The 26,724-nt window shown below is 38.4% G+C and overlaps 1 protein-coding gene across 2 annotated transcripts in view; it reads left to right on the forward strand.

Annotated features, from left to right (window-relative positions):
• The window catches only part of CEP112 (centrosomal protein 112), a 3,283,222-nt gene that overhangs the window by 2,467,500 nt on the left and 788,998 nt on the right, over positions 1–26,724 (forward strand). The window contains exon 22 of one of the 2 annotated variants that reach the window (XM_044085107.1): positions 12,232–12,294. The exons of the other annotated variant lie outside the window; for it this stretch is intronic. Coding sequence (XP_043941042.1) covers positions 12,232–12,294 — 63 coding nt within the window. The remainder of the gene's footprint in view (positions 1–12,231; positions 12,295–26,724) is intronic. 2 annotated transcript variants of the gene reach the window in all.

Raw genomic sequence — 26,724 nt, forward strand, 5'->3', positions numbered from 1 at the left:
GTATTCTCTACAGTGAAAACATAATCACATCACATTTAACATCTACTTCTTTTGTTCGACCCAACATCTTTTTTGGCCGTTGTTACTATTTTAGTTTCAAGATATGTCAACATTGTTTCCTTGTTTTTATCACCTTCCAATTGTGCGTTACTGCATATTTTCTGTGTTATGATTTCTGCATGCACCTGCTATACTATACTGTATTGCAAATTATACAATAAAGGCTAATTACTATTCAAAAATGAGCAGATTGGACACCCCAGCCAGTGTGCTTGTAAATTGAGCATATATCGATAGAAAAAATGTCCGGCCACTGAAGTACTGTTGAGTGCCCAGAATTTATTTTGGCATATGCTTAGGAAACGGGGCAGATGACAAGAAAAATCAGGTATGTTCTGCAAAAAGCTAAAGAAACAGAAACATGCCTAATTTTCCTTGTATTTCTGCACTGTCCTTACTAAAGTCTTGGCAGTTATACTGCTCAACAGTCCAGATTTTTGCAGACTATCCAGATTTTTGTCTGATAGTTTTGGTCTTTTCCTGTAATTTTCTTTCAAGCCACTGGGGATTGAAGTCATTAAATAATGACAGGCATTTGAGGTTCACTTTTCATATCCTTCATAAAATATATATTAAGACAGGCCTTCTTATTCCAGCGCCTTTCTAAGTTTGTAAGGCAATATTTAAAATCTCTCCATATTTTTGGACCTTTGTCCCCAGTTATGTTGATCTTTGTCCAGCTTTCTTGTATTAAGAGGTTAAAAGGCATGCTGACAGAAAAAAAAAGCAATAGGAATTCTCTTTTCTCCGTTGCTTCTCCTGAGCTGCACTGATGTACTGTGCAAGTGTAGGAAAGTGAGTCCCATATGCATGTTCAGTACATCAGTAAACAGGGAAAAATGTAGAGGAGCACTACAGTACCACTATATAAATGGGTCTACTTCACCCTGTCGAAGGCCGATAATATCGAAGCTGATATTGTCAGCACCAAAATGTTGAAAGCGAAAGTCATCGCGCGTGTAAATGGAAATCTCCGTAAGTGAAGATTTCCATTTACTGCAATGTAGTGCGATCTCGGAGTTGGTATATTTATGTAGCGGGGGGTGTGGGGGGTGCAGGGGGGCTTGCCCCTCTGCATAGAGCAATTTGTGTTGTGTTTGGGTGTTTTTTTTTTTTTTAGTGTGTATGTTCGATGTTCGGGGGTTTCGACATTTTTGTGTCGATTATTACGCTGTCGACAGTTTGCGTTTTCAACAGCATAATATTAACGCGTATAAAAGGCATTATTTAAGAAAGGTAAACTATGTTTTGCTTAAATAATGTCATTGTATGTATAATAGCAATTATCCAGTCCTGTAGATGGGTATATCAGGATTTACCCACAGTTGGCTTTGTTTAATCACTCTGGCTTTGTCTTTGTGATCAAACCACACCAATCATGGGTAAATCCTGATATACCCACACACAGTCATGGATTATTGCTTAATTGTTTTTTTTTTTTTTTTTTTTTTTTTTTTTTTACTGTATTATAGAAAATGGGTGACCTGTACATCACTCCCTCTCCAGCAGGGTGTTAATGTATAGGTAATGCCCTCTGAAAAACAAATCCACCACTTCAGGGCAGTACAGTAAAACAAAAAAAAAAAAAAAAAAACAACCACCATGATTTTATAATTTTTACACTTACATAAACATATTAAAAAGGAAAAGAAGAAAAGTGTGTGTGTGTGTGTGTGTGTGTGTGTGTGTGTGTGTGTGTGTGTGTGTGTGTGTGTGTGTGTGCATTCAACTATTCCATAACTTATATTTTGGATGTAAAATACTTCCTCCAACAGCAATTACATACGCTACAGCAAGTTTAAAAGATCTGGCAGATGAACGTTTTACATCAAAAATATAACAAAAAGTATTTTATTAAAAAAATAAAGAAAAAATATAATTTAACAAATCATCCATTTTCTAAGTGCAATAATGCCTCCAGTGTGTGTGTTACTGTGGAAAATATACCCTTCCAGGGATGTAAAAGTATTCCGCCTATGCCATCAAGCCTCACATCACCCTGGTCAGGCATTAATTCCCCAGTAATACACACACTGCCATGCATTATTGCTTATGTACTATTTATGCCCCTGCCTTGAGTCATGGATGAAAGGACCGCATGCTCCAGTTCACCTACTGATTAAGACAGTTAAATAAATAAACAAAATGTAATTTCAGAAGGGATTAGTATCAAACCTTTATTTCCCTGGGTCCTCTATGCCTTGTTTTCTTCTTCCTTGTCCATCATGCTATTTCTTTATGAACTGATCAGGTTGCAGCAGATTACAGAAACCTTTACCATCTTAAGATCCAAAACTTTCACTGGGAAGGAGATAAAGTTTCAGATCTGCAGCACTACATTAGATCAAAATTCTTAGTAAGTTTTCATGATGACATTATTAAGATATTAATGACAATTTCTGCATGCCAACATAACTGAATTAAGTAAACTTTTATTCTGACTAGATCAAAAATGTCCGGTTCATATTCCTTTGTTTTACACATTTTTAGTAGAAAAGTGATGTGGTTAAGTTGTGTAAGCCTTTCTCACTACTAGTCCTAGGCTATTACTACTGTAGACTTTTATGCCTACAAACTGACTTTCTTCCAGATGCATTAGATTATACCTTTGATAGACTACATTTAGAAACACGGGTGCTGACAGAAGTAGACATGCCAGTCTTTAGAATACGATTGAGTTGCAGCTACCTCGAAACATTTGCTCCTGCCATTACATTTCTTTGATGTGCCTCAATCACATTTGGACCCCTTTGATGACTAGCTCCATATCACTGCCTTGGGCAGTATATTCCAGCTCCCTAATACTCTCTCAGTGGAATAATATTTTTTCATGACCATTCTGAATCATTGTCTTCCTTCATTGCCCTCTATGACCTTTTTATCTTTTTGTCCTTCTTCATCTGCAGTCACACTTACCCCTAATGAATATGGTGCATAGACATATATTGTTCTTTAATTTCTATTTTTTATTCTATACTTTCAAGACTTTCAAAGGCTTTCCTCATTTTTCAACATACACACTTTCCTCTGCATGTCCTTCACTGTTTTTACATTTTGATATGTAAAGTTCCCTTTATCTGTACGGCCTCCAGAACTGGCAGGTGTCACAAATCTTACATTATGGAAAGATGACTCCAACACTTCTCATGTGCACCCCTCACACTATGCTTGTTCAGTGTCTTTTTGCAGTGGAAATATGTAGAGTATAAGGGCGATTATGACCCCCTAAATTGTTTTTCTTCTGGGGCTTGCTTAAGATTATCCCACCAAGCTTTTGTGTTCTTTAGGGGTTTATCACCTACAAAATGCATAACATAGTAATGTTAACATTAAATCCCAACTCCAGTTTATTTGTCATCACTGTTGGTAGCTAGAGGCCAAGCTTCATGTACATTGCTGCCATGACAGTTTTTGTATCATCAGGATGTCAGTGGATTTTGCTCCCCAGGTGTGGTGAAATATTTGGTATAAGTACATAACTTGTTTTAATTTTTAGGAACAACTATACTCTCTTACAGATAGTCATTTCTGAATGAAAATATGTTGGAAGGCAACATTTTCCACATCTACTAATAAAAACATTTCCTACTTTTTAGAATTTTCTAATACATCCCTTGCAGAAACCACCTACCTGTAATATAGAGATAGCAGTGCTGCGGTAGCGTTGTCGCCTCACAGACGTTGCCCGTTCAATTGTCAGTTAGAGCATCTTCTGTGTGTCGACATGCATGAATGGGCGTTCCTTTGTTGAAGGTTGTGCGTTAGGCCCGGCAAGCCATCACGTAAAAATCTACTGCTAATCATTAGCGGACCGGAGTTCCGCTGTGGCGACCCCTAACCGGGAAAAGCCGAAAGACACAAACAAACAAACAAACTAAAGAAATTTAAGTAGTCCTATGTGTACAGGTTTGTAACACTTTATTTAAAACAACACACATGCAAGTGGGCATCTAGACTATAGAGAAAAGCAGAAAGCCTATAGAGGGACTTTTACTACTTGAGTAAGTGCACGCTTCCCCTCTCAGTAAGATTTTTTCATTGTGCTTAAGTCTTTGCCTTGAACTACAGTAAGTGATGCATCTGGGCTCTCATATTAATATAATATTTGTTTTACACTTGCATACGCTGTTCGTCTGGGATCCATAGTCATGTCAGTGTGGATGAGTGTGGCAGATTTGGTTATATCTGGTGCTGGATAATCAATGCTTCATTTTTGTAGCTTATTTCTATTTACTACTACCAGATATGGAACTGCTTACCAGTACTTACCTTGGACACCTTTCATAAAATCCTGAAAGAATATGGACTTTGAAATCTAAACCAGCTACTCTGTACAAAAAATCTTCCATCTGAGACAATGTTGCTGTGACAACAAACTTGATCAGCTCCTGTGATGTAGGCATTCATCCAGATGTTTGCACCATTAATGCCATTTTATCTGCATATCTCATTGTTTATATGTAGGATATAACGGGCATACCTTATCCCACTTATGTCTGCTTACCGCCCTTGATTTAACAGACCGAATGTAGAGGTTTCATTGCTTTGAACAGAGTAACATATGGACAGAGCTGTATCCAGATGAACACAAGCAGTCGTGGTTTAGTCTGGATAAAAAAAAAGAAAAAAGTGTGTTTTGTCTGAACCCCTCCATCCCTTTATATATACCATATCCTTAGTCCCACAACTGTAGAGAAAAGGGAGAAAATGAAACAATGTGAGTGTGTTACAGAAAGGCTCTAGAAATGATTTCCTATGGTAAACACTGCTTGGCAAGTTGCAGCTCCTCACAATTCTAGTTAAGATTACTATGGTGTAACACTAATAAGTCCTTGCTGTAGTGTTTGTACAAATGAATAGGACTTTACATAAGCAGTTTTCTTGGCCAGTCAGTACAGCACTGCGGCCTTGAAGTGTAGCACAGACAGTTAAGGCCATGAACTTTTTCCTGTAATTCTGAGGTTGATTCCCTTGTTTTTGAGCAGATCACATAATCAGAAATCTCTATTTGCTGCTGTAGAAATGTGCCTGTATTAAGTGAACATGGATGGTCAGCAAATTAAAGACGACGAAAACAAAACTGTTGTGTTTGCTGAATGTGGCTTTATGACATGATCACAACCTACCGTGTCCTTTGTATTGTATACCAGGTTCAAAATATTAAGCTGCATTCTTAGAATACTGCATGCCTAGTAAATAGTCTAGGTCAAGGAAGCTCATTCTTGTCTTAAATGTACTGGGGATGCAAAACAGGTATAAGGTGAATAAATGCAGAGTGATCATGTCCTTCATTTCATGTTTATCACATAATGAATAGCCATCAGATGTAAAACTGAAATACATATGTGCCATTTACTTTTAATGCTAGAAGTCCTAATTTTATTTGTTTTTATTGAGTCATAGGTAAGTACTAGGTAGCTGCCTTTGCGGGCCATTTTTGTGCTTGAAATAAACTATAGCATTTGGTTCTAGATTGGCCTTACCTATCCCATGGTCAATAATTATATATTACCCCTACATGGAATAACTGGGATTATTCTATAGATAATTTGAGGAGACCCATGCCTCTGTACATCAGTAGTACATAGGGCAGCCCTGGGGTAAATATTCTGTTTCTCATCTAAGTTGTGCTTCAGTATGGACACGGATGAACTTTGTTTTATTTATTTTTTATTTTATTTTTTTTATTTTACATTTGTTAACTGGAAAGTTTGGACTGGACCAGGTCCATTTACAGTGGAGGCCTGGGAAGAAAAGCTCCGGCATTTAGTTTAACAATCAGATATAAAATAATAAGGAAAAGAACATAAACGATAAAAATAACAGAAAAAATAACAATAAAAAGAAAATGATAAAAACAGAGGAATAATAATAATTTATACAGTGCTGTGCAATAGTCACAAGAAGAAATATATCATGCATTTCCAGCAGACAGCAGTTAGACATTCATATTACAATTAACATGCAGGTGTATACTGTTGTGCCTAAGGAGAGGAGCAGATGCCCTGCAGGTGAGTTTTCGACTATAGAGGGTTAAGGTGAGTTGGGAAGTGAAAGGGGGAGCTGAAAGCAGTGAGGGTAAGATTATGTGATGCAAGGGCATAACCAGGTACTGAGCAGATGTGATTTGAGGGAGTTTTTGAATTGTGGGGGGGGTAGGGGCAGTGGTCAAATAATGGGGAAGAGAGGTCCAGTTCCTAGCAAGGGTGTGAGAATAGAGTGCTTTCCCTGCAGTTTTATGTGCCCTGGAGATGCACAGGAGAGATTTTTCACTAGATCGAAGATGCCGGTTTGCAGTGTAGTGAGTAAGGAGATTGGATATTGAAGGGGTTTTTTCAGGGTGCTTGAGAATGTTGTAGGCAGTAACTAGCTGGTGATAATTAAGAAGTTGTGGTAACTCAAGCCATTATAGTTCTTTTAGTGCAGTACAGTGATGTGCTCTGTAAGTGGAGTTTGTAGCAAACTTGGCTATTTTATTGTAACAAGATTTTTGTTTATCTAGGTTAGACTTTCTAATGTGGGTGAAAATCGGTGCTACATACAACAGGGTGGAGAGGAGGTGACTTTAGGCAAGAGTGACTCTTGCTTGATGTGAAAGAAAGATTTTATGCCTATATAGTGAGCGCATTTTTTTGTGAACCAGTTTTATGGTATGGGAGATGTGGATATCAAAGTGGAGATTATTGTCAATTTCAGTGCCCAGAGGTTTGGTGTGGTTAGAAGGGGAGATGGTAGTGCCATCCTTAGATGTGCTGGAGAAGGAGAGGGGAGGTTTTGATTTATTAGGGGAGAATAGTAGTAGTTTTGTCTTCTTGGGATTTAGGATATGTTGGATACCTGAGATCCATTTTTCTACAGTGTTAAATGTTTCCTGAGTGATTTACTGTAGAATGGTGGGAGATGAGGCAGAGCAGATTAAGGGTGAGTCATCTACATATTGAATGAGTGTGGCTTGTTGGGTTGAGCTATTGAGGTTATTTGTGAATATAGAAAAGAGAAGTGGGCCCAGTATAGAGCCTTGTGGGACACCTATGGTAGTTGGAAGATGAGGGCATAGAGTTCCTTTCCACTGGACAGATTGTTGCCTGTCAGATAGGTAGCTTCTGAAACAGGCTATAGTAGACGGGGTGAAAGATAGTGAGGTTAGAGAGTCTAGCAGGATGGAGTGAGTGACCATGTCAAATGCCTTTGAGAGGTCCAGGAAAATGGCAGATGTTTATTTGTTGTTGTTCCTGTGGAGGTTGACTAGATTAGAAAAGGAAAGAAGAGCAGTGGTTGTGCTATGTTATGGGTGGAAGCTGTGTTGTGTGGTAGATAGGAGTTTGTGTGTTAAGGAATGTCATGACTTGCAAGTGGATGCATTTCTCTAGAATTTTAGATAGGGGCATAGGATGGCAATAGGTCTGTAGTTGGAGAAGTCATAAGAGTTACCCCTTTTATGAAGAGGAATGATATGAGATGCTTTCCTGAGTTTGGGTATGTAGGATTCCTGTATGGAGCGGTTGATTAAGATGGAGATAGGATATGATAGGGAGTCACTAGCCATTTTTAGGTATGCAGCAGGTATGTTATTGTTTGCTAGGGTGGTGGGTTTGAGCTTTAGAAGGAGTTTTTTTTTAATTGTAGAGGTGGGGACAGGTGATAGAATAAAGGAGAGAGAACTATTGGATAGATTGGATTGGGCTTGTGGAAGATTTGCTTGGTTAACTGACTGGAGAGGGCTAAGATGGATGTTGTGAAGTGGTTAGTAAATTGAGTGGCTATGTCAAGAGTGTTATCTGTAGAGTTTGGAGCTAGAGTAGTGGTTTTGCCTGGTTTTAGTAAGGAGTTAATAGAATGCCAGAATTTTTGCGTATTCTTTGAATATTTATTTTGGGCATTAAGGAAGTAGTTTTGTTTATTTTATTTGGTTTTAGCCTTGGCCTTATTTCTAAGCTGTTGATAGCATTGCTTAGAGCTAGTGGTATTTTCATTCTTCCAGATTTTCCAGGCTTTATCCCTGGCTTTTAGTAGGGCTCTAGTGTCCCTACTTAGCCAGGGTGCATAGTTAGCTTTCACTCTAATCTTCCTGCTGGGGGGTGAGACTGTCAAGAACATTGGCAAATATAGTATTGAAGTAGTCTACTGCCTGGTCTAATCCTAGGGTTCGTAGTGGTTCCCAGTTACAGTGGCTTAGAACAGTATTAAGGTATTGTGGGATAAGGTTGCCGTCATCTCGTACAAGTTTATAGACAATAGGTTTGGGGAGGTTAGAGTGTTTGCGAAGTAGGAATGTGGGGAGATGGTCACTGAGACCATCTGGGAGGCAACCTACTTTATAATTTTGCTTGGGGTAGTTGGCTAGAGTCTGATCAAGTATAGATTCTTTTTTTGATTTTTTGTCTATTGTAGTGGGCTCTTCAATGAGTTGAGAGAACCCATATAGGTTAATATGCTTAGTGGGGTTATTGGAATCACACGCTGTCCAGTCAGTGTTTAGGTCAGCTAATAGGATAGTTTCCTGTGGTAGGTTATCATTTGTCCAGTGTAGGATTTCTTCTATTATGAGTAAGTTATTACCTGGGGGTATATAGCAGCATAGTATATTGATTTTCTTGGTGTTTTTTATGGAAAGGATAGTAAACAGGGTTTCATCATTTTGAAATGCGGGTGGTGTGGAGGAGTTGGAGGTTCAGGGTGTTTTTGAAGAGAATGGCTACCCCTCCTCCTTTCCTGCCTACTCTATCTGATCTTATTGTGTTATACCCTGGGGGGGAGGAAGTCTTCATCTTGGATACTGGGGTTCAGCCATGTTTCTGTGATAGTAAATATGTCCGGGGTGTAGAGGGCTATGAACACATGCAGTTCAGCTATTTTGTTGGTGATGCTTCATGTGTTGATATTTAGAATCAGCAGATCAGTTGTTTGTTTGGTTGTGAGAGGACCTGGATTTGGGTGAATGTCACCAGAAGTTAGTAGTTTTTGTATGAATGACAGTATGTGCTTTTTAATATTTGTTGTTTGTGAGTTTGGTCTGTGTGTTTTTTCTACTGTTATGTGTTGGTGTCTCGATGTTATGTGAGTAAGGTATAGCAGTGAGATTTAGAATTGTAGGGCAGATGAAGAAGTTTGTGTGAGTTTTAAAGGGTGAGGAAATGTGGGTTATGTGATATGTGTTATTGAATAGTGATTGGTTTGTTTGTATGGAAGTGGGAAAATGTAGTGATATAAGTGCTAGTGATAGGGATGATAGTGTGGTTAGCATGATTGTATGGAAGGAGTACTACAATGATGGTAGTAGGTGGCTTAGGTGATTAAGGTAATTTAGATCTCTGGTTGCTTGGGTCAAGGGTGGAGGTGTGCTGATTAGGTATGTGTTGCTGGGAGTGGGAGTGTATGAGTAGTCTGCTCCACAGCAGTGGTATCCTCTACAAGATATATCCATCCCTCCAAACTGTACTGTTGATGATACTGAAGAGGTTTAGATCCTTAGACCAAGTATTTCTGATGCCGTCTGACTTGCTGATGTGCAGTAAATCCATGAGTAAGCGTAGCAGAATACCTTGTATGCCAGACACAGGTCGACTCTTAGTATGCTGTAGTTTACTGAGTATAGTGACAGGCTTTGAAATGGTCCATGTAAGAAATGTTGTTTAGACCTTGTATCCTTTTAGTGATGTATCTCCATGGGTATGCCAGCATTACATTCAATGATTGGCCTAATTAGAGCTGAGTCAAGGGGAACAATGACATCCCTAGATGTAAGCACAATCCCTTTGTTTATAAGCTGTGCAATATAGAAGGACTTCTTACAAAAATGGGCACACATTGGTCAACAATTAGGTCACTGTCCACATACGTTACCAAATCCCAAATAACTGGGTCAACTCTTAGAGGCATATTGTCAGTGTGTGGTAGTTCCTTAGGGTAGATGACTTCCCAAAGGATACAATAATGTTCTTTTTCTCATATAGGTTCAGTCCATGATTTTGGCACAAACCTTCCTGCAAGATGCCTAAATCATTTGAAGATTTAGTGACTTTTCCTAGCTTGCAGTCATCTGCATATTTAGTTAGCCAGAGCCCTTTGGTGTAGGCTTTTACTTCAGAAAAGTTGACGCCAAACACGGAGAGGTACCAGCATAGTTCCCGGGAGGACTCCACTGATGACTGCTGTCTTTGTGGAGGTAACTCCCCCTATTTTGATTATGTGTGTCCTATCTGTGAACCAGTTGACAATCCAGCAGATGGCATGGGGATTTATTCCTAGTTTTTTTAGCTTTTGTACTATTCCTAAGTGTGGAACTGTGTCAAAAGCTTTGGCCAGGTCGAGTTATGTGGTCTGTACCATTTTGCCTTCATCCATTTCTTTGGTGCCCTTCTCAAAAGGTCCATCAGGTTGAGTAAGCATGACCTGCCCTTGATGAGTCCAGTGTTTGGAGGTTTTCTTTGACCTGATTTATTAGTTCTATGATAAGTCTTTCCATGCCTTTGGATTTGAGGCTGGTCAGACTTAAGGGTCTATAACTGCATAGGTCTGTGGAAGGTCCTCCTTTATGCAGGGCAATGACTGCAGCTGTTCTCCTTTCTCTTGGTACAAAACCTGTATGGAGGCTGAGATTGAACAGTGCTGTTAAAGGTGTTGCTAGATTGTGCTTCATGTTATTTAAGATGCCTCCAGGTATATTGTCAGGACCCATTAACCCGCTATTTTTAGCTTTTGATAGTATGTTTAGACTTTGTCTTGTGTGATAGCTAGAAGTAAGCCAGTTTCAGGTATATCTTAAGGGACAAACAGAAAGCAGAGAGGGGCAAAGTTAGAGTTAAATTTAATGGCCAGTTGTATTGCTATATCTTTAGTTTCACTATAGGTAATATCGTCCACAATCAGCTCAGTGCATTCCTCCATTTTGCTTTTGAGATTATGAGCATATCTAAAAAATGCCTTGTGATTGTCTTTGGCTTGGGTGTCTATTTTTGCCTCAAACCTGACTTTGGTAGATTTTATTAAGCTCCTTAGTTCTTTATTTATTTCAGTGACAAGGGCTCTAATATTCTGAAAATTCTTCTTACTTTTGGTCAAAATTATTTTCCATTTATTATAAAGCTTGTTGATATTATGGTTCCACCATGTGGGTTTGTTTCTGGGGTTTGCCCTGCCTTTGTTCCTATGGGGTACAGCTGCATCTGTGCAGCTGATTGCATGCTGGTATACATTTCTGTGTATTAGGTAGAGTTAACTGGTTTTGGTAGGGATCAGAAGATTGCCAGTGTATCACTTAGGAGTAAGTAGAAATTTCTAAAGGTACTTTGGGTGGAAGTGATCTCTACTTTCAGTTTTATTATGAAGGAGGCTATTTTATGGTCAGACCTAACAAAATGTGAAGATATGTAATTATTAGCTATATTTCATTAAGTTAAACAGATTGCAATTTTTTGTCTGGGTTATGAGAATTATTTAAATGCATCATTTATCATATATTTTTATTACTGCCTGCCATGCTTCTTTATATCTGAGTTTTTTCTGAATACCTACTTCATTACAGAAAAGTTCCTACAATAACAGTGTCTGTGTCATCTTAGCACCTGTTGTTTTTTTTTCTGTTTTAAATCTCAAGTGGTATTATTTATGGAGATGAATTCATTATGTTTGAAATGTTGTATTCAGAATTGTGTACTTGGCCATATACGTTGATGAATAAACTGTCTGATACAATCGTTACAGTTTTAAGTAAAATATTTAGTCATTCAGAAAAGAGCAAAGGTAAGGTTTGATAAACGGATGCTGCAGGCATGAGCTGGCACCCCCCCCCCCCCCCCATCATATGTGTCACATCTTACCCTCACAGCTTCCAACAGAGCATGTGTTTCTGTTTTTACTGAGGTGAAGTCATTCTGATAAACTTTACTCTGCCATTTTTCTTCCACAGAAGCCTTTATGTTTTTCTAATAATTGGCAGCTGAGGTAGGATCTTTTCCTTTTAAGTAATGAATAGTTGGCTGTAGATCAAAGGCAAGCCTCTGTGCTTTTCTGGCTGCCACAAAAGGGCGTCTGAGTTGGCTGGAGTCCCAGTATCTTAGTGACAGGCTTGTAGATGAGGTGCCAAGCACAAGGGTCAATGGCAGAGTGTCTGCACACGCTCTTCATCTGATCTACTCTTTTTTTCTTTCTTTTTATGTGTGTGTGTTCTAGGCCAACAACAGGCTGAAGAATATCGAGAAAGAATACAGTCAGAAGCTTGCCAAGGCTTCACAGGTAAAGAAAAAGAATTAAAACAACAATTAACAAAGCAGTGTAAGAATCAGGTTACAATAATACTGTTAAAGGACATTTTATTTTGGCCAGCTTTGTCTGCATTTCCAAGAAATAATTACTGTTTTTCTTAAGAAGCATACATTTTTTTTGTAAGTATAAACAAATCCACTGCAAAAGATTTTAACACTAAAATTCTTTAATATTAACTTGATACACTTTGTGTTTCTTCACAGTTTTGTAAGACAGCTATGAATCGCTGTTCTGTGTTGAATTCCTTGTGTAGATATGACAACTGCTATGGCTGTGCAGGAGGCAGGTGTTTTGTTGAAGCGGATAGCATTAAAAGAGCTTTCCCCATGACCTCCTTGTTGTATGCACCTGCTGATTTATAGGGCTTGTTCATTTTACATGCCTTTCTGTTATCAAATACACAGATGTAGCACAATTTCTTTCAAGTACTGAAACATCCAGTAACTGTGCAACAAAAAGTTAAGGTATTTAGTTGTAAGCTAACCCATTATTGAGTTTGCTGAGTTGTTATTGTTATTAGTTTAAATAACTCAAAAAAATCTAATTCCCTGCCTTATACAGTCACCATGCTAATGCTTTCTGCTACTGGCTAATCTATATACATATAACAATTGCCATTCCTTTTTTTTTTTTACATTTTTTTATTTTTTTGTTAACTGGGTAAGTTCAGTGGCCAAAAATTTCCCTTTTCAGGTGCAGCCCAAGAGTACCGTCCAACTAAGTGACTTACAGTGTTGCAGTTTGTACTGAGAAACAAACTCTAAAACTCCCAAAAGGTTCACCTTGGAGTTTGTATCTGAGAAATATAGTAGCTGTGAAAAAAATGTTGTTTCTGAACCCTACATCCAATTGTACCATGAAGATGTCTAATGAATTCACTAATCTTGCTGAACTTGGCAGATGATTGGAAAACTTAGATGTATGTGCAATATATGAATAAGAAGTATTAAAGGACTTACTTGCATTGCTAAGCTGTTGTTGCTCGATTATGGCTTTTGAAGATAATCCCTGTTTTAAAGGCTAAAGTTTCATTGTGAATGAATCTGTATGTTAAATTTACATTACCTCTAATAATTCTGTAGCTTTTGAATATCACATCAGCTTATTCAACTGCTCTGGTCTAATGGACCGTATGTTGCTGGTACATAATTTCTGTAAGAAAGTTCACACTGTAAGTGCACATAGACCTTATTTATTGATTGTATGGTCTAATAAGTGACTCATTTAGCATCAGTAGCACATCAGCCTGTCCAGTAGTTATGGTTCAAAAGATGTCTCTCGTTTTAGCATGGCACTTCTTAATTATGCTAATTGTGATATTGACACTACTCACAAACTTCAAGCCAGTCATTATCGTAACGCCCATATCCCTGACTTAATCAGAATTTGTCAGAATCTGATTACTAATACTTTAATGATAATTCCATAGAATGTTGTCCAAAATCTCCAGCAACACACTGATTTTGCATTAAATGAAACCCTGTTCTTCAATGACCAGTTCTGCAATCTATGCTAGTCGCTAAACTTGCACAAAATCTCAGTTTGCAAATGGGGGTTGTGGAAAACAAATCCATGTCTGCTAGATGAAGCTTGTAGCCTTACACCTCTGTGGTAAACTACTAGTTCTGTCCTTTGCTGTATAACTTGGCTGTTTATAACATTTACTTCAGTATGTTCCTACAGAAAGTGACAAGGAAGAAAGGATATGACCTGAGATCATTGATTATTATTTAATGTTTGTCTTTACAAGTCACATAATATACTGACATCAGCATGGGTTCTGAATCCATTGGAGCTAATAACTCAGTTGCAGCTTATCTGGGTTCATTGCAGAAGGCTTAAGAAGATAATCTATTAGGAAGCTGTTATAATATGAATGGAGGAATGCAAGTATGAAACAAAGTCAATGTTAAAGCTGACATGTAATCTTTTAGTGATAGGTTATGGCAGTTCCACTGTCAGTATTGCCTGACATTAGCTTGTAGGTAAATTTAATTGCAGTCTTTCGGTAAGGGTCACAACCCATCTTATTAACATGTAACTATTCTGCTGCAGTTTAACTTTTTATGTCCGAGTGATAGTTATATAAATACCTATGACTATGGATTGTTTACTGGTCTTTGTGCCTAGATATGGACTTCAGGGAACTTGCCACTGGATACTTGCTTGTACTGCCTTTCTAGTTTCACATCTTCTCAGTTGCAAGTCTATTCCATTTGATATTCATTTTAGGGTTTTCTGTGATGTCACTGATGAGCCCGGGTGGGTATTGTGGACTGTAATAAGGTTTTGACATGTCTTGACATTTTTTTTTTTTTTTTAACATTTTGTCTCATCTGCCACTGAAGTGGAGAGACATGCTTCTGTTTTTTATCTCTTTTGGGGAGAGGATATTGTGGTAACATAACACCCATAAATGCTTTCTATAAGCATAGTTTATGCATAACTATCTTTCAAAATTTGCTGAGAGATGAACATGGCAGGTTGCATTTCAGCTCTATGTTTGGAGTTTAGATTAAGGACAATGAGATAAAATTTCTAACTCTAATATCCTTTACCCCCCCCCCCTCTGTTTCAGTTGTCACTGTGCTTTCTGGAGACATGTTAATTGCCTGTCTGTCTCTCTACCTATCTGTCTGATATTTATCCATCTGCCAGATTGTCTGTCTGTCTTATGAATGCCTGGGATGACATGATCGACAGACCTCAATGCTTTGCCAGAGATGATCTTCATCTATCACCCCTGGGATTTCGGCTACTGGCCAAGGCTCTTGCAACCCCCGTAGTGCCTTTTTTAGGCAGTGTCTCAAGGACAATACTCCCAATTTAAAAACTCCATCTAAAAACAAACTCAAAGTTATGCTGCTGAACTCTAGGAGTCTTAACCTGAAACTGCAGTCACTGGAAGCAGTCCTCACCTTGGAAGATGCAGACTTTTCTGCAGTCACAGAGACTGGGTTCAGGGCTGTGGAGAGCATCCCAGCCATATTGGACTATACCTCGTTCCACACGTTCAGACCACAAACTGAAGGCAAGAAAACTAAAGGAGGCGATGTATCAATATGATTTCCTGGAGATACTTCAAGTGCAATTAACTGTTGGTAAGACACCTATTCAAATCATTGCCAGGTACAGGACCCCCTCAATGAATCAGGACACCTAGTCTGCCTATTTGGATCTGCTTGAGTCTGTCAAGATACATCCGTACACCATTGTTTTGGCCAACTTTAACTACCCATCCATTGACTGGGTAAATTACTCATGCACAAACTCACTTGCCCACAGGTTTCTCAACTTTGTTAATTTCAGTGCCCTGGTCCAGCTGGTTGACACCCCCACAAGGGGTGCCAACATCCTGGATCTGGTGCTTACCAATATGGGGGACCACTGCAGCATCCCCACTGTGATGTCTTCCCTGGTGAAATCTGACCACAAATCAGTCTCATTAGAAGTAACTATCACACCTGACCCCCCCCCCCCCCCAGCAGCAACTAAACTAAAAAACGTCTCCAAAACAGATTACAACCTTTTACAGGATGGTATAGATTCACTGCACCTCCCCCTTCAGATGACCTGGCAACTATGCCAAGTTCTACACCAGTGATTTATACAAACAGCTGTATAACTGCATTGACTCGGCCGTACCTGATAGGACCAAAACAAGCTCCTCAAGGAAGAGCAAACCTACCTGGTGGACAACTGACATTAACAGGCTTTACAGCAAGAGGAAGAAATTGTTGTCTAAGAATAAGAGGGAGCGGGTCCTAAACTGGAAAGACTCCCTCTTCAGCTTAAACAAGCAAATAAGACTTCTTGTGAAGTCCTTCAAAGCAAACTATAAATCTATAAATGCTTCCTCTACTAAAGACAACCATAAGGCATTTTTAGTTACATCCGTAACCTAAAAAGAAAGGCCCAAATTTGTGTTGAACTGGTAGTTAAAGATGCCACATGTATTGAGTCTGTGGACATAGCTAACCTGTTAACTGACAGGTTCTGTAAAACTCCCCTGTCCCTGCCACAAGTACCCCATGACATCCCTACCACCTGTTCTCTACTTTGTATTTCTAAATAACAATTGTTAAATGCCCTCAGAATCTATGGGACTTCATAACATCCCAGGCTGTATCCTACATGGGCTGAAACAAGAATTAGCAACACCATTAGGTACTCTTTTCAGTCATAGTCTAAGCACTAGCTTCATCCCAGATGAATGGAAAAAATGCCATTGTTATTCCCTTGCACAAAAGTGGTGCATCCATTGATCCCGGGAACTATAGACCTATTAGTCTGACTAGCCTTTTCTGCAAGGCCATATAGCGAATCATCATGGACCTATTCAACAAAGGTATAGGTAATCTCCAAACACTTGACCCTACTCAGTTTGGATTTGTTAAAGGGAGATCATGCCTGATAAACCTGATGGATTTCTTTGAGACAGTCACCAAGGCCCTGGATGAGGGGAAATTTGTGCATACAGTCTACCTAGATTTAGCCAAGACTTTTGACACTATTCCCCTGCTCAGGCATCATTGACAAACTCACCCAGCTAGGCATCAACCCTTATATCATTAGATGGATTGATAACTGGCTCACTGATAGAACCCATTTAGTCAAAGCAGGAGAATCCACATCCAGCAGCAAACCTGTAACCAGTGGTGTTCCACAGGGATCAGTCCTGGGACCTCTACTGCTTGGAATCTATTTCTCTGAAGCACAAGCTAAAACTAAAGTCAGTGGCTGACAAAGTTTGCTGATGACAACAAACTGAGAGCGGTCATAGAATCTCCAAATGATGTCAACATCCTAAAAGAGGGTCTTACACAAATAAATGATTGGTGCCAAAGTCATAGCCTTAAACTGTATTATCATTCCTTTTGGTAAGAGTGATGCTCCTGCTATCTACCACATCAATAGCAACACTCTAAGTATGCACTCAGTGGTGAGAGACATAGGTACACAGGTTGACAGCAATCTTACCTTTAATCACCATGTCTCCACAATGGTAAGAAGGGCATTCTATGTTGCTCTTCTCATAAGTAAGGGTATTGCATCCAGAAAAAAAAGAAGTTATAACCTCCTTGTACTCTTCTCTCATCAGGCCAATAATTGAGTACAATGCCCCTTTTGGTATGTACCTTTCCAAGCACCTGCAGCAATTGGAGAGACCACAAAGGTTTCTCAAAAAGGAAAATTCAAGGTCTTCAGCATCTGTCCTATGTGGATCATATGAAATCACTGCCACTTTATTCTGTTTCATACAGAATACCCAGAAGTGCCTTGCATATAAGGCAGTCTTTGACCCTGGTTTATTGGGAATACTGCATATTGGCAAGTCAAATTGTACACGGGTTACTCACTCTAAAGGCATTAACCTGGTATGTGACATTAATAGAACCTGCTGAAGTGAAAAATTGTCTCCCAGAGGTTACCACACCTTTGCAACAGACTCCCACTTCATGTCAAGTAAAGCACCTCATTGGCCCTCTTCAAACACAATCTGGATGATTTGATAGGTAACTGCAAACTCACCCCAGGGGTTCCACCTGTGTCCCTCTTGGACAAGGACAGTAGGTGCTGATCATGGAAATAAGGGTAAAACGTGGCTAGGCTTATAAGGGCCCTAGGGTCATTAGCCTAGTAACCTTTTATAAACTCTCCTTAGCATGGAGAACATCGATATCTGTGCAGTAACAGAAACCTGGTTCAAGGCTCCCGAGAGCACACCAGCACTACCAGGTTATACCTCATACCATGTTTTTCGGCCCCAAAATTTGGACCGAACCACAAAAGGAGGGGGAGTATCAATATTCGTCAAAGATACCCACACATCCAGGTTGGTGGAACAGCACGAAGCATCAGAGACTATCCATGTGCAACTAACAGTGGGTAAAACTGCCTTCCAGTTTATAGCCTGCTACAGACCACCCTCCCAAACCCTGGAACCCCACTTGGCCTTCCTGAGAACACTGGAAAATATGAAGGTCTCTCCAAACACCATTATATTGGGCGACTTCAACTACTCTAACATAGACTGGGAGCATTACTCTAGCCCCAACACCCTAGCCCAGAGGTTCCTAGAATTTATAAACTCAAATGCTATGGAACAACTTGTTGCCACTCCCACAAGAGGGGAAAACATACTGGACCTGATCATCACCAACATGGGGACCCTATGCTCCAGACCAGAAGTGTATCCCTCACTGGTAAGATCAGACCATAAACTAATCTCACTAGATATTCACATCCTGACCCCACCCCCTGCCCAGAAAACCACAGTGAAAAACTTCTCTAAAGCAAATTTCACACTCCTCAAAACCGAGGTGAAATCCTTCAAAGCCCCTGGGCCTGTGGAAAATACGGCCCAGACCGCAGAATCCTTTATAAACGCATTCTGTGAACACCTTCAGGAATGCATGGATCATGCAATCCCAGATAAAACCAAGACCCAATCCTCCAAGGTTAGGCGTCCTGTCTGGTGGACCCCAGCCATAAACAAACTATACAATAGAAGGAGGAAGCTACTACATGATAGAGCAAAATCCCAAAAAGGGAAGGCATCTCTGATCAGTATTAGCAAAAAACTACGGGCACTCATAAAATCGTCTAAGGCCAGCTTCGAGAGAAAAATTGCACAGGACACTAAGGATAATCACAAGGCTTTCTTTAGTTATGTTAGGAACCTGGGTGGGAATTCCCAGATATGCTCAGAATTAGTCCAAAATGACAAAAAATACACCGAACCCACAGACATTGCCAACATCCTAGCTGACAGGTTCAGCGCAAACTTCTCCCCCCCTTCCCCACCAAAAGGGCAAATATCTATCCCAGCAGAGTGCTGCTGCCCTGACATCTCAGATGCTCAGGTAAGAGCCGCCCTCTCCAAAGCAAAAAACACAGCATCAATGGGACAAGACAGTGTCCTGGGCTGCATCCTACATGAACTCCAAGAAGAACTAAACCCGAACATAAAACTACTGTTCAGTCTCAGCCTTACTACAGGATATGTACCCAAAGAGTGGCGTACAGCAACAGTGGTCCCTCTCCACAAAGGTGGTGCCTCAACGGATCCTGGAAACTATCGCCCCATAAGCCTGTCTAGCTTGGTCTGCAAAACTATGGAAAGGATTATCATGGACCTCATAAATAAAGATATTGGGGACCTACAGACACTGGATCCTACCCAGTTCGGCTTTGTTAAGGGCAGATCCTGCCTCTTAAACCTGGTCGATTTCTTTGAAACAGTCATCAAGGCCATTGACGAGGGGAAGGTGGTCCACACAGCCTACCTGGACCTTGCAAAAACCTTCGATACAATACCCCACTCGGGCATTATAGATAAGCTCACCAGCTTAAATATAAACCCCTATGTCACTAGATGGGTTGCAATCTGGCTCAAGGACAGAACCCACATGGTTAGAATTGCTGGAGCCATGTCAGACTCCAAACCAGTTACAAGTGGCATCCCACAAGGCTCAGTCCTGGGACCTCTCTTGTTCGGTATATATTTCTCGGAGGTACAGGCTAACACGGAAGGACTGTGGCTGACCAAGTTCGCAGATGACTGCAAACTGGGCGCCATAATCGACTCGCAAGCCGACACAAGCATCCTACAAAAGGGCCTCATAGAAACAGACAACTGGTGCCAGAGCCATGGCCTCAAGCTAAACACCAAAAAGTGTATAGTCATCCCCTTTGGCAAAAACAAAGTGCCCACAAATTACCACATAAGTGGTAATCCATTAAGTACGGAAGAAGTAATTAAGGACCTGGGTACCCAAGTTGATAGCAATCTCTCATTTGGCAACCACGTGGCCAAAGTGGTTAGAAAAACATTTTATATAGCCCACCTAATCATGAAGGGATTCACATCTAGATCAGGGGAGGTCATCGTGCCTCTTTACTCATCCCTCATCAGGCCCATAATTGAGTACAATGCCCCTTTTGGGATGTACCTTACCAGACACCTGCAGCAATTGGAAAGACCCCAAATGTACCTCACCAAGAGGATCAAAGGGTTCAAACAGACGCCATATGCTGCCCGGTTAAAGAAACTCCAGCTCTACTCAGTGGCATACCGCCTGCTCAGAGGCGATCTGTGCCTGACATATAAAGCCATGTGCAACCCGGAATTAATGGACATGCTGCACCTCAGAAAATCCAAATCCCATCGAGCTACGCGCTCGAGAGACTTGAACCTCAGCACTGAAATAAATAGGACATGCCGGAAGGACAGATTTATAACCCAGAGGCTCCCTTCACTCCGGAATAAAATCCCAGTCCAGGTTAGGCAGAGTCCCTCATTGACTCTCTTCAAGAGGAATCTTGATGAGTGGATGGGAGATTGTAGGTTTACCCCGGGTATCACTTCTGTGTCACTGTTAGACAGAGGCAGAGTATACTAACCTTGAAAAAGAGCATAGCAAAATTCATTTAAAATGGGTGGCGAAAGCCAAACACATTCTGGCTAGGCTTATAAATGCCCTAGGGCAGATAGCCTAGTATGAACCTATGAACCTGTGTGTCTGTCTGTATATATACATATATACACATATATATAATATATATATATATATATATATATATATATATGTATATATGTGTATGTTTGTGTGTGTTTGTGTATATGTATGTATGTATATATATATATATATATATATATATATATATATATATATATTTATAAATTTAGTAGCAACTGTTAAATAGCTGCTATGCTGAAGTTGCTAATATCGATATACTAATGTCAACATACAAACATCTCTGCACTGATGCACATGCTCTGAGGCTATTCCTCAGAACATGCATATAATAAAACAGTGTTTTTTTGAACCCCACAACCCCACTATGTATTTATTCCAATGGTGACATTGTGCAATCCTTGGGGAAATGGCATATTCCTCAACTCTGGGGTATGTCATTTCTCACAAGACTGTTAATCGTCTCTTCTGTCGCCAAATTGTGTCAACAAAACAGAAGTTGATTTTGGCTTAATTCGACCAGTCCCTTGTAAATTACACACACACACATATATATGTATATATATATATATATATATATATATATATATATATATATATATATATATATATATATATACACACACAGGAAAACTAGGATGAAAGTCACTGAGGTGAGGTATCCAAAGTTATATAGCAATACGAGTCCAAAACAAAGTACCAACATCACCACAGCTGGAGTAAAACTTTTATTGATAGGAAGTAGATAAAAACTTTCATGTAAAACCCTTCTTCAGATCAAAGTACATAGACAAAAATCAAAGTATTTAAATAAAATTATAACCAATTACTGTTGGCCATTTTAGCACCAAAAACATAAACCAATCATTGAGGTTATGCTAAATAGAGTTAAAAAGCATTAACCAATCATAAAAAATATATAGTATAAATGTTCCATGGCAAATAAAATTCCTATAACAAATCCATAATATAATAAAAATAATACTGAAACATGAATTAAAAAACTATAATGTCATTTCAAAAACGTTTTTGTTAATTACATATTCATTCAGACATTATCTAGAGTAGTATAGAAAAGGAAACGCATACTCTGGTCCTACTTGTAAATCAAATAAATATTTTAACATTTTTATATTTCAGCTACTGTTTACAAATTGTCAAATGAATCAGTTTATATTTTTACATGATTTTTTGACATGACCATGATGTTTCATACATATCCTTTGATTAATTTGATTGCTGTATACTCAATAAGTGAAACTTGTACATGACTAACCATACAGCAGATTGACACCAACGCTGACATTTACTGCTTTGATATGATTGGTTGCATTTATATAACTTAAGTCCAATTGGATAACATTAAGCATCTTGGTCTTTGATTGGATGTACAGACCACTGTCTTTTATTATGATGATCCAGACTTTGATTGGCCAACCATAGTGTTGCTCCTAAACATACTATTGGTATATAATAAGCATATGCAATTTCAGTTTTAGTATCAAGAATGTAAATAAAAGCAAAAATGATTCATTGTTTTCATGCACATAATAGAAAAGATATCAGTAATGCATGCACGTTCTTTACACCAACTAAATATCTATACATTGCTATGCATGCCCACTTTAAGCAATGATAGGTTATCCTTGTAATTTCTGTAGTGGTCAAGGGTATTGCAAAAATATGGGAATAGTGAGTTAAAGGTTCTTATTGTAAGGACACTTAGTTTTCCCTGTGGATGCCTCAGTAAGACACTAACTTGGAATGATTTATAGCTATTTCTGAGCAGATTAACTGGAATAGTATATACTTAGACCTGATTGGTTTATATACAAGTCTTAACATAAAGAGGCACCTTGCCATTATAACTTTATAACTATGCAACGCAGCTAGACAAAAATTTGTAAACAGCAGCTGGAATATAAGAATGTTTAAAATATTTATTTGATTTACAAGTAGGAACAGGATATGCGTTTCCTTTTTTACACTACTCTAGATAATGTTTGAATGAATGCGTAATTAAAAATGTTTTTGGAATGACATTATAGTTTTTTAATTCATATTTCAATATTATTTTTATTATATTATGGATTTGTTATAGGAATTTTATTTGCCATGGAACATTTATATTATATATTTTTTACAACGGGTTAATAATTTTTAACTCTATGTAGCATAACCTCAATGACTGGTTTATATTTTTGGCACTAAAATGGCCAAAAGTGATTGGTTATGATTTTATTTAAATACTTTGTTTTTTGTTTATGTACATTGATCTGAAGAAGGGTTTTACCCGAAAGCGTTTATCTACATGTTACCAGCTTTGGCGGTGTTGCTACTTTGTTTTGGACGTGTGTGTGTGTGTGTGTGTGTGTGTGTGTGTGTGTGTGTGTGTGTGTGTGTATACCTTGATTCACTGACACTCATTCACCAAACTATACATAACGCTGAAAGAGCAAATCACTGAAAACACATTCAATGAATCACATTTCACTGAATGTAAGTACTGTTGGGCAAATAAAACGTATATGCCCTGTCCTCCACTGTAGTGTGATCCTGGAGTTAGTATATGTAGTTAGGGGGGTGGGGGGCACTGTCCCTACTTAAATATATCATTTCGTGATCGCACTATAGCGAGGAAATGGGAGATCTCCCGTTCTGTGCTTCTGCATACAGCATGGAACAGGAAATTTCCCTTTTCTCCACTGTAGCGCAATCTTGGAGTTGGTATATTTAAGTAGGGGGTGTGGGAGGTGAGGGTGGCTTGCCCCCCTCCAGAAATATTGTGTTTGACTTTTTTTTTTTTTTTTTTATTATTTCTCTTCACAATTTCGAGTTTCTGAAAACTCAATCATATGATCTTGACCATGTGAAGTTTGAGTTTTTAGTAACTCTACATTCTGACGTGAAACCATATTTATATATATCTTCTTCTTCTTCTTTCGGCTTTTTTCGGTTAGGGGTCGCCACAGTGGAACTCCGGTCCACTAATGATTGACAGTAGATTTTTACAGTGCCGAGTTGCCAGCCAGACGCCCAACCTTCAATGAAGGCACGGCCATTCACGCATGTCTTTCAAACGCCACTCAACCACGGGGAGGACATGCAGACTCCACACATTTACCTACACACACGCATATATGTATATGTGTGTGTGTGTGTGTGTGTATATATAAATAAATAAATATATATATATATATATATATATATATATATGTATGTGTTTATATGTGTGTATATGTGTGTATATTTATATATATATATATATATATATATATATATATATATATATATATATATGCATGTGTGTGTGAGTGTGTGTATATATATATATATATATATATATATATATATATATATATATATATATATATATATATATATATATATATATATATATGCATGTGTGTGTGTGTGTGTGTGTGTGTGTATATGTATATATATATATATATATATATATATATATATATATATATATATATATATATTATATATAAACTGATGCTGACACCAGGTCATTGAACATAAAACAAAGCTTTTAATCAAATAAAACAATGAAGAACGTGATGAGCACTTTCGAGTTTCACCAAACCATTCCTCAGATCTGCCATTATCAGATATAATCATAGTTAAATCTGTAAAATGCATCAAATCAAATATTTACTCAAGGACACTGCCCTCTAAAGAACAGGTTCTTCTATACAGCTTCTGTGCTTTAAGAGATGGTTTTATAGGCAAATTTGCATTCAGTCCTGGTGGTACATAAGCTTGTAATTCAGCAGTCCATTTAATTTTCTTCTGTCCTTTTCTCAGAGTAATGTCTCTTCCTCTAATATTCTCTCTGGTGACTTGTAATGCCATAAAATAAAACCGATGTTCACTATTATCAGTAATATTTCTGAGTAATGGATTTTTCAAATCTTGGAGTCTAATATCAGTAGCATACTTCGAGGTACATTCCTTAAACAACCTATCGGTCTTTTCAGTATAGAAACACAAACACATGGCAAGAGGCTATATAGACTAGATGCTTCGGTCTAGTCTGCATAGGTATAACATTTATATTTCTTACCCGTATAGGGATATATAAACTTATTTTGTGTTGAAATATATTTACAAGTACAAGACCTGCATGGGAATGTGCCAACTCTGTTGAATTTAGGGTGTTTCAGGCTTGTTAAAAGAATAACATAGCAATTGTTTCAAATTCTTGTTTCTTTTATAAACAAAAGATGGAGCTTCTAACAAGAGAATTCTACACTTGGCTTTTATAATATCACATATATATCTCACATCGACTGCATAAGCCAGTGTAATTCTGTTTCTAATATTGATAGAGCGGGTTCATCTCATAGTACTATCTTCACAATAGTCTTTCTTTTCTGAGTGATTTTCATCGTATGGATATTTAAAAAATGGACGAACTCTATCTTTCTTTATCAAATGAACATTGTCCGTTTCTTTCTCTATTTCATCATGCTTATATCCCCTCTTTTGAAGGTCTGCTTTCAACTTTGTAATAGCTGTACTGTAGTTCTCTTACCTGTAAATCCAAGAAAGAAAGGTGCAGCTCTGAATCACAAATCACGCACAGAATTGTCAAATGCTTGGGCTTAATGACAGGTTGTCTATTAGTTCTTTATTAAGATTAAAATCCATGTACTGTTTTTAATATTCTAGACATTGTGGCAAATAGATTTATGTATATTCTTGTATATATACATATACACGTACACACAGATTATTTCATCGTGTATGTATTTGTTTCTTTAGTTGATTGAGGTTTTTAAGACTTTTATATTGCAAAGTGGTTAGGGGAAATGATGTCATTTTGCTATTAATTAACTTTTTTATTTTTTGACCAATGAACTGTTAGAGTTGTGTTCAAATAGAAATCTTTGCTGATGTTTTACTATTCTGAAGAAGCCTGTTAATGACGAAAGCGATTCCTTTTGGTATTCTGTACGTGATTTATGATTCAGAGCTACACCTTTCTTTCTTGGATTTACAGTTTTTGTTTTTGACTGGTTATAGTCCTCTTACCTCGTATATAATCTTAACGTTCTATATAACTGGTTCTTGATCACGTCAGGTGCATGCTACTCCTACATAACAAGTTATTTTTCTTGTGTACCTTTTTGTACAACTTCATGGTGAAATTACTTCTCTCATCTAGTGAGATATACAAAAAGTTGATGGAATAATGGAGGGTAAATTTCAAAAAGTCCAAAACTCCTTTTGGTCCACTGTAAGATGGCTTCCTGAAAATCAGCTCATCTTAAATCCAAAAAAAGATGAAACTCCTTCTCTTCCTCCCTCATACTCTTTTCCTTCCCAAATCCACCTTTATCAGCACATCCCTCAACAACCTTACCATTAAAGCGGAACCTCACACTAAGCTACTTTGCACCATAATCGACGATCAGTTCAAATTCGACCTTCATATTCAACAGAGTATAAAAACAAACCGCATCAAAAACTGGGATTACTTTACAAAAATAAGAAATTTGTTTCCTCAAACTATAAATCTTTTCTGCCTCAAGCTTTCCTCCTACACTGCCTACTCTATGCAGCTCCAATTCTCACAAACATACAGTCTTCATTATTTTCCAACCTTGAACAAGCCTGTAACAAAATAGCTTGATTTGCCACAAGCCTACCCTACAACTCTCACCACTGCCATGCACCAAAAATGCTAAACTGGCTAGAATTCCCCCAACTACTACTGTCACAGCTACATATCACACATTCAGTACTCTACAAACATACAGCCTGCACCCCTGTCTCTCTCCTCACTTGTATCCTGTTATACTCCTAACCATCATCTTCGTAGCTCTGATCAGCATCTCCTCGACATTTACAAACCCAACAAAAACATAGGCAAACTCCTACATAAATACTGAGTGTCCCAGTCCTTGAA

The sequence above is a fragment of the Protopterus annectens genome, chromosome 10.part0 (assembly GCF_019279795.1).
Source record: "Protopterus annectens isolate FY-2018-M chromosome 10.part0, PAN1.0, whole genome shotgun sequence".
Classification (NCBI taxonomy): Eukaryota; Metazoa; Chordata; order Ceratodontiformes; family Protopteridae; genus Protopterus; species Protopterus annectens.